Source organism: Geospiza fortis, unplaced genomic scaffold (genome assembly GCF_000277835.1).
Source record: "Geospiza fortis unplaced genomic scaffold, GeoFor_1.0 scaffold40, whole genome shotgun sequence".
Lineage (NCBI taxonomy): Eukaryota > Metazoa > Chordata > Aves > Passeriformes > Thraupidae > Geospiza > Geospiza fortis.
In genome coordinates this window covers 29,217,467-29,226,712 of record NW_005054297.1, presented here as the reverse complement: position 1 = coordinate 29,226,712, position 9,246 = coordinate 29,217,467, and the positions used below count along the sequence as shown (strand labels likewise).

The 9,246-nt window shown below is 42.7% G+C and overlaps 1 protein-coding gene across 1 annotated transcript; it reads right to left on the bottom strand.

The window, feature by feature from the left end:
- Positions 1–5,584: 5,584 nt before the first annotated feature.
- SFRP2 (secreted frizzled related protein 2) lies at positions 5,585–9,197 on the bottom strand. The gene is made up of 3 exons (XM_031055760.1): positions 8,920–9,197; positions 8,540–8,706; positions 5,585–7,163 (listed from the first exon to the last, which is right to left on the bottom strand). The coding sequence occupies exons 1-3, from the start codon at positions 9,195–9,197 to the stop codon at positions 6,859–6,861; spliced, it is 750 nt and encodes a 249-aa protein (XP_030911620.1). The 3' UTR covers positions 5,585–6,858.
- Positions 9,198–9,246: the final 49 nt, after the last annotated feature.

Below are 9,246 nucleotides of genomic sequence, written 5' to 3'. Positions count from 1 at the left end.
ATTCCTGTATGAGCCGTTCACTTAAGAGTCAGACTTGATGATCCTTGTGGGTCCCTTCCAACTCAAAATATTCTGTGATTCTGTGTACTCTAACTATACTTCTGACTTTTACACTACTCCTTGCTATGTACTACTGAGTTGCAGCAGTTGCAAGGCAAGTGTCAACAGTTAATGTAGCTTCCAGCTGTATTGTGTTGTAGACAGAAGTATTTAACACAAATCTTTTCTTGTTCATCTACTTAATGTAGCAGTACAAAGTTGAGAAGGATGCTAATCTTCCTAGCAAGGTTTCTAAAGCTCAGCTCTGAATCGAGGGACTGATTTCCATGCAGTGTTTTCTTGTGAAGGCAGAGCTAGCTTTAGAATTCCAGAGGTACCTTATGAATTTACAAAGTCTGTTTCTGTGGGGAAGCAAAGATGTCTTATTTCAGCTCTTCAAGTAAGTACCATATTCTAGTCAAATGTTGAAACCAAAGAGTAAAGACAAATTTATCATTTCACATGTGTTGGATAGATTATAATACCACTGCTTGCTAATATTTTCAGCAGTCTAGGTCCCATTTCTAAAATCCCTGGGTACCCCAGATACATTAAATTCTCTAAGGGTGTATTGCAGCCAGATTTTGAAATATAGGTGGGTACCTCACAAAACAGATAAGCATCTGTAGGCATCTAACAGGATTTAAAATGCCTTCTTATGTTGTTTCCAACAAAGTTTTTTTTTCCCTCCTTCTGTTGTGAGAGTTACTGTAAAAATCAAAATCTAAGAATACTTTTGGAATCTTTGAACTTGTGCTTTAGTAGATGCTTTTGAAAATCCATCTCTATTTAAAACTCCCCATTGTGTGAAAAAAACCCCCAAACAACCCACCATTCATATCTCTGGGATGATTGCAGTGCTACAGATCACAGAATGTAAATGTGACAACTTTTCCCAGCTCAAGGAATTCAGCATCTGAAGGTAACAGGCTGTGTGAGGCGAATAGATTATCTTCAAATTATTTTTCTTCCCTTGCTGAAAACAAATGATTAAACTTCCTAATTCTTAAATATGGTGAATTTTCTTGTCTTTCCTGATTCTTTTTTTGGGGAGAGTCACCCTAGTTCCTGAAATTCTACCTCTCAAAACGCTTTTGCCTTACCTGTTACAATTAAGCTATTGTTTTTCATAGGAAAGTGGCCTGGCTTAATTCAGGTTTGTGCCTCAGAGTAAACTGAAATGATTAATAGATCTGTACGTGCCTAATGATGTGAGCCCTGCAGCCACTAAAGCACCTGTCTCAGTGTGTAACGAGCATGGGTTCCCTATGGTGCATGGCCGCAGATTCACATAACAAAAAAGGCAATTAGACAATGTTAGGGATTTGAATTTAACTAACAATGCAGGGAAATTGCCAGGGAAGGATTAGTTATCTCTTGCCTGATAAAAACAGGTATCTCTGGAAAACTTTTTAATTGTCCTTCCATAGCAGTTCCATATGGATAGTTTTATATCTAATGAAGACTGTCAGGGTTAAGCTCTGAAAACAAAGATCTGGAAAGCTGAAAGTGTTCTTAAATTAGCATTTCTGCTACCTTCTTAGATCAGTCCTAAATCTGCCAGTTGTTGCTAGTTTTGGCCATGCCTCTAATGGCAATCTGTTGTGTCCAAGCAGAAAATTCTCCACAACTCCAGCATCATTTTGTGGTCTGAAAATGACTCCAAAAGGATGATCTGCAGCATCTGGATTTTGAAAGAGCTGCATTAATAGTATTGCCTTATTGTGAGTCTTAGAAGGTATATAAGTTCTTTCTTGTGTCTGTCCTGTAAGACACTGTGCATACCTCTGACTTGTGCTGGTCCTTCTGGCCGGACAGCTGCTCTCTGTGTGTGGTGATTGGTTTTGAAATTTGCTCCATCAGCTGCTGCATAGTGCAGCTTTCTGTGTTGGTTGGTTATTTTGATCAGTTGTGAGAGCAATGGGCTGGCTGGCTGATTGCTGAGGTGTTCCTCCTGGCTGGGTGACAGGCGTGCTGGCTGACCCCAGCCAACTGGCTTAAACTCCAGTGGGGGATAGCTGCTAATATTTTCCAAGGCATCTAGGTGATTTAGGAGCCCATGGCTCACCCTGAAAGCAGTTGATGCATTTGGAAAATGTTACTGTATTAAACTCACCCCAAAGGGATATAGTGGGGGCTAATTTATGTTTGCAAGAGAGCTTGGGGTCTTGGATTCCTGTGATGTGAATATCTTGCACTCTCCTCTTCCTACAGAGGCAAACAAGATCCATTCCTGTGGTTGTTTCACCAGACAGTCAGGCTGTGCTAAAACTACATCTGCTGATAAGAAAGCAACTTCTAGATAAATCATATAGGCAGGTCTCTGAAGCGTTGAAATAAGAACTTCTGGCTCCAATAACAAAAGCCTGGCTGCCCAGCCTAAGGAAGGCTGCCTACTGCTCTGGTAGCCATCAATCCATCGTTCTATCTGTGGCACTGCCAACTGTGGCTGTGTGACCAAGGCTGTCAGAGCTGGTAGGTTTGGTGGGGATGGCAGTGGGCTGCCAAAACAGCCAAAGCCAAGCTGCTCTGCTGGCTGCAGGGGAGGTGATCTAGTCCCAGTAGGCACCTAGGGGACAATGAGGTGGTCCTTGGTGGCTCTGCTCTTGGGTGATAACCCTGATGTCTGAAGTGAGGTAGAGACACCTGAAAGAGGGTTGAGAGAGGTGCTTCATGGCCCAAGATTGGAGAACAAGGGGTTATAACAACAGGGAGATGTGCAGGAGACCTGGTCACCAAGGGAATGTGTGTTCTACCTTCATTCTGTGTGTTTATTCTTCATTCTTGCTCACATATTCCTCAAATATCTTTATATTCTCCTGCTGCAGAATAGGTATCGTGGCCTGAGCCCACCAGCATGTGTCTGTGATGCTCCTTGTGGCAGATAATTGCCCTTGTGTCCTCAGAGAAAATAATTAATTAAATTTACATGTCTCTTACTGGATTTTCTGCATGGGTCTTTTTAAGCCTTGGGCTGGTCATTAGGATTTTTGTGGCTTGTGTGTAGTAATACTGCACGAGTTCTTTAATAAACCATTCTGAGGGCAAAAGTGTCTGTATGAGAGGGTAAGGGAGGGGCTGGGTGGCTTCTCTGTGAGTGTCTGAAGTGAATGAGAAGTGAGGGAGGAAAAAAAAGGATAAAGAAATAGTTAAAGGATAAAGAGAACTATCAATAAGAAAGAAAGGAAAATACTGAGGAATATTGCTAATGGGTTTTAAATCTAAATTTGGGCAGACATTTTCTTTTACACACTTGAGGGGAAGAAGTTGGAGGGAGACTTGGTTGCTGTTATGCTTTCAAATTATAATCTAAGTGCTGCCTTGATTATACATCATTCTGATTGCTGTGGTCTAATGATTAGAGCATAAAACTTGGAAAAAAAATACTCTGTTTTTCTTGACTGTAAAAGACTTGCTGGGTGGTTTTGAATGAGTTATTTCACTTCACTGTTCCTCATTTTCCTGATGTGCAAAAGGATATTAATGCCTATTTTTGTGAAGGCAGTCTGAGAAACTAAATGGAAAATTCTGTATAAATGTCAAGTGTCATTATTATTGTTCTTAAACTAATCCATTGTAGTCAGCTGCTTTTATAGTTTTTATGAAAGCAAATACAATAGAAGCTACATAATTGGCTGCATAAAAACATTGTTTTGTTTAGAAAAAGACAAAAATTGTCTGAAAAAATGCAGCAGTGGGTTGCCTTTTTTCATCAATTGCAAAAAAAAACTTTGTTAGGAGTGGACCATACCAGGTAATAAAGTTACTCTGAAGTATATGTGACACAATTATGAGAAGTAACAGGCTCTGATAATTTTTGTTATATATTTGGCTTGCTATTTTCCTGGCACAGTCAAAGATTTTCAGTTATTTTTGAGCAAGTAAGAATAAAAATGTATGTGTTTACATCTTTGTCAGTATCTGAGAGGTGAAGTTTCCTCAGGCTTTAAAATCCTAATTTTCAGTTGAATAGTTTGCAATGTCTGGAATTTACACCACTAGAAGCTGTACAGCAAACATTGACACTTCTTGGTGAGGCGGATATGACCCATCTTTAAATACAATACTGTTAGAACAAGATAATGCAACTTTGTGAAAAGGTGAATCCCATTACTTTTCACATTTGCCTAAATCCTGTTTATCTGAAAGGCAATCCTACCCCTGCCAATTCATCTCGAGAGCGGACAGTCCCAGTGATTCAGCCAAGGGCCACATGCAGAAGGCTTTATCAGTAGGGCATCTGTATGGCAGGGTGCTCTTAATCCAGGACGCTGATTATGCTAGCAAAATTGAATGTTTACCAATTAAGTTTTCTCTCCTTCTCCTGAATTTGTCCTGATATGAACAGGATTTTGCTGGTGTAACTGTGTTTATATTGTGATAGAGGAAGGGGAATGTGGTATGAGGTTTTTCTTTAAGACAGGGCACTTTTGATCATAGGTGGTATGTCTTTATACATTTAAGTAATTTGGCAAAAGTCTGTTATATGGTCTTGGTCTTAACATGACCCCAGAGTGAGTAACTTGTGACCTGTCTGTCCTCATCAGTTTCAGTACTGCTGCCTTCTAGGACAGCCCAATTAAGATAATTTTATGGCTGCTGTAGGACAACTTAGTATCTGTAAGGCAGGCTGTGTGCAGCAGTCCTGGCTGCTCATTTTCAGTCCCCTGCACCTGCATTGCAGCAACCTCCTCTTCAAACTGCTTTCCTCCGTGGGGCACACATGCCTGTTTTCTGTAGGTTCATCTTCACACAGCTCCTCTGTATCTGTGAGCTTGTTCCCTCTAAACCCAGGGCTGTTCAGGTACAGGCATTACATCATATGCTGAGCAGAATGGGTAGAGCGATAAAACACCCGAATGCAAATGGCTCTGTAAGATGATGGACAGAGTGCTGGTGTTAGAATAATTACATGAAAAGAGTCAAATCTGTTTCCTGGTAAGTCAGGTTCATTCAGAGGAAAGATTTTAATGATATTTCAGCAAGGTATTGGCCTTTAAATACAGGTACCATTTCACAAAATAATTAAGAGCCAGTTTGAAATGGAGATTTTGTTTGGTGATTGGCTGCTTTTTTCCCTCTTAAATTTTTTAAAAAAATTTTGTAGTTTTGAGGACATTTATGAGGATTGCTCTTTTCTTGCATGGTCAGCATTATACCACTGTTTGTACCAGGTGTAGTGAATGCATTAAGACTGTGGGAGAGGGCAAATAACTAATTTTTCTGAAACAATGTACATGCTGGATCTTTCCTTTTCATCTTTTGATCCTGATGATGAAAAATAACACGAAATTTATGAAAATAATGTGATTTTTTTACTTTACAGAAAAGTCTAGTGTTGGATTTGTATTCTGTCAGTGAAGAGTTAACATAAAATGTTGCTCTTGGGAATATGGGACTGCTCATGGGGCTGTCAGTGACGCCAAGAATTTTCTGTGTGTAACAGCACTGGGAAGCAAGACTATTTTTCAGGATAAGTACAATAAAATTCAGGTAATACTCTTCATCAGAAAACATTTGTAAGAAAAATGCTGAAAAACATTCATTTAGTTACACTATTAGGTATCTTTTATTTTCTTTCTTAATAAGTATAGTGAGTGTACATACACACAAAAAAATGCCTTGCTCTACCATTATTCTGAATTGCAAGTAGCAAATGACATTTTTTTCCTTAATATGTCTTTTTCAAGAAATGGAAAGATGGACTTAATTTTTAAGACAGTGGTCTCATTGCAATTCCATGTCAGGAAAGTCCTCTGAGAAGATGAGAAAATGCAGGCAGTTGAACAAAGGAGCCACAGAAAAGAAGCCTCATTTCCAAGAACTCAACAGACACATATTAAAATGAGCTGACTGAACCTCAGTCCTATGTCTTTTGGGCTCATCTTTGGGGAAATGAGGTCCACTACAGATTTTCTGATTGCAGCACTAGAGGCTTCCTTGTGCTTTTCTACTGGTCACTTAGGGTGGAATGACGAATTCTGCTTTGCCATGACAAAGTCCAGTTGTACATCTTTCTCTCAGTTCTCCCAAAATGGATTAAAGTGAATACAGACAGAGACAATAAGTAAACTATGATGTAAAGTTTATATACAAGAATATAACATTTATCTGGAGTATTTACAAGGTTAATTAAAGCAATATTTTACAACTCTTTCAGATTAACCACTAGGTATATTACAGTTAGGCTACAGATGGTTTAATTTGCAAAACAATTTAAAAAAAAAGGTGGATTCAGATCAACCAGCTCCAAAACTTATTCTTTTTTTTTTTTTCTGAGAGAAGGGCTCAGACTTGTGGAAAATAAAAAGTGAGAATGGTTAATATACTCTTACTGGTGCCTATGTATCACATGCAAGAGTCGTACGGTGACCTTTCCGGCGCTGGTGCGGGTGGGAAGCCGCGTCAGCCCCGCGGAGCGCGGTGCCCGTGGTGACAGGCCAGCCGTGCGCCTGGCTCTCTCTGTGGCCCCTGCCGTGCCACCACAAACATGCACGCACACAGAGAAGCAGCAAGATAAATGAACCAGCATTACCAAAACCAAGAGGGAAAGACCTCAGAGCAAAGTCACATTTGCAACCATAAAAAAACCCCAAGCTTTAAGCGAGATACTTTAATGCTTCCCAAAAATAGTCTTTTTTTTTTTTTTTATTACATTTTAACCTATGTACAAAAACGGAGGGGTTCTTCCCCTCTCAGGCAGCTGTGCCTCGTGCCCATGGCATCTGGAGGCTCACAGGGGCCAAGGCAGGAAGGAGCTGGAGGCCCAGAGAGCTTGGGTCAGGGGTGGCTGCTGGAGGACAGCCAGAGCCGAAGCCACTAACACTGCAGTTTGCGGATGCTGCGGGAGAAGCGCTTGAAAGCCCGCTGCCCCTTCTGCCACCGCTTCAGCGAGGTGATCACCAGTTCCCCAGCCTGCTTCTGCCCCATCACCAAGTAGGGGACGTTGATGTCGTTCATCTCATCGCAGGTACACTGGAGGCCACCTTTGAGCCAGAGCACTATCTTCCTCAGATCTCTTTCTGTCAGCCCATTCAGCTTGTAGATGGTTTTGCTCTTTGTTTCAGGGGTGATCTTGGTATCCCCATTGATGTAGGCAATCTCCTTCACTTTTATCTTCAAGGCTAATAGAGCGAGGGGAGGGGGAAGTGGGGAGAGAGATTGAGAGGTTTTTTTCCCATTAGTGCACATAAAGAGGACCTGGGGAGGGAGGTGCTCTATTGCTAATTAAACTGTCAGGGCTGACAGAAGAGGCAGCAGGTGGCTCCATTTCTAAAGCCACAAAGGGCATGCAAGTCATTTCAGTTTGAATCAACCTTAGGCTTGAGGTTTTTTGGATTTCTTTTCTCCTCTTTCCCCTCCCCCTCTTTTCCCTTCCTTTCTAAATTAATATTTTTTCCAGCTTTTCTCCTGTTTGCAGCAGAGAGAGGGCAGGTTTGCTACACTAAGCAGAGCACTGGGTTTTTTTTGCTGGGAGAGGGCAGCCTTCCTGAAAGCAGCGTTTGAAGGGGAGGTGGGGAGGCAAGTACCTAGACCTAATCTGAAACCTGATCTCTGCTGCAGCTCAAAACTTCTACACTTAATTTATTAGGCTGGAGAGGATTTTAGGCAAACCTGTAAGGAAATGATATTTCACATGCATTGTTTTTTTGAAAGAATAGATCCCATGGAGGGCAAATTGGTCCAACAGCTGCATTCGATTTGGTAAAATAACTAGGAGGGGGTTACAGGGCTCTGTAAGAAGCTGTGGGGCATGTTAAGCTTTAGGAGGATTTGTCTGAGTGCAATTTGCCAGGCCAAAACTATTGATCGTTTTAGCAATTATGTCCCACAATCATAGTTTCAGGGTTTGGGTGGGTTTTTGTTTGCTCTTTTTAAAGAAAGACTTTTGAATTGTTGTAGATACTTATACTACAAATCTGTTTCCAGGTATTAAACACTGACCTATTGTAAAAGGATTCCTCCTTATTCCCTTTTGCTCTTGAAATGCTAATGTGTGGATAATGTGTCCTTCAGTTGTCTGTGCTGAAGGGGCTTTCTTGTCCTCCTCTAACCCCAAATCTTCCCATTAAGTTTATATCCCCAATTGTCTGTGCATTACCTTCTCTATCAAATGATATATAGAGCTTCATTCTTAATCTGCAGTGAGAGTCTTTCTTACGATACACTGAGATTGGTCATGCAGCTCTGCCTCGAACATCTAAATGAAGCCTTGCTCTACTTCTCCCCAGGCAATAGTCTGCATGAAAGATTCTCTTTTTTTTTTCTCTCATTTTACTTTCTATTAGGTTTGCCAGCAACATCCACATAAAAGAGCACTACTTCAAAACAGTAAACAGAAAAAGGGCTACTTTTTACTCCAAGGTGGAATTCTGTGTTTCGTGACCCGATGGTCAAAGCCCTGCCTTTATTCAGGCACATCTCTTACTGACTCCACTGGGAGCTGTACCTGATCCTCGACTCTCAAGTTTCAAGCGAGAGGAGCTCTGCTTCCACTTACCAAAGTCGTTTTTGCAGAGGTTTTCCACGATGTCATTATCATCTTCATTTTTGTTTTTGCAGGCATCACAGACCTTGGGTGCTGCAAATGCAAGGCAACAGTGCCCGTCAGACCCGGGGAGAAAGGAACAGCAGGTGGCGTTGGGAACCCTTTGGGAAACGCCATCCCTTCACCCCAGAGCCTGCTCCTTCTACCCCCAGCCCCGGAGCTGCCCGAGCACTTTGTCCCGCCTTATCCTGCGCCAGGCCTGCTACAGGGGTCATGGTGGGCTTTTAAGGTCACGCCTCAACCAAAAGTTTTTGTTTTAGCGGGTAAAAAAGTACAGGGGGAGTGGGGAGGGAGGTCGGAACACGACACAGAGCACCCCAGCTCCGCGCTACAGCGACGACTCTCGTACAAGGCGATCAGCCCTCTGGGTGCCGCGGGGCTCCAGCGCCGAAGCCCAGACCTTTTTTGTGAGGATGGAGATGGGTGCAGGCCGATGACAGCTCCCCGACGGTGCCCCGGCGGTTTCCCCGGGCCCCTTGGAAAAGCCTCCCTGAGCCTGGTCTGCGGCCACCTCCCCGGTCCCCCCGTCCCGGAGCCCCGGGGCTGAAGGCAGATCCCTTCGTTCCCCCGTGGAGAGCCGCGGAGGGGCCCCGCTGCCGGGGCGCCCCATCGGGGTAGATGCTGCCGCTCCGGGAGCGACCCGGCCGCGCCCTCCTTCC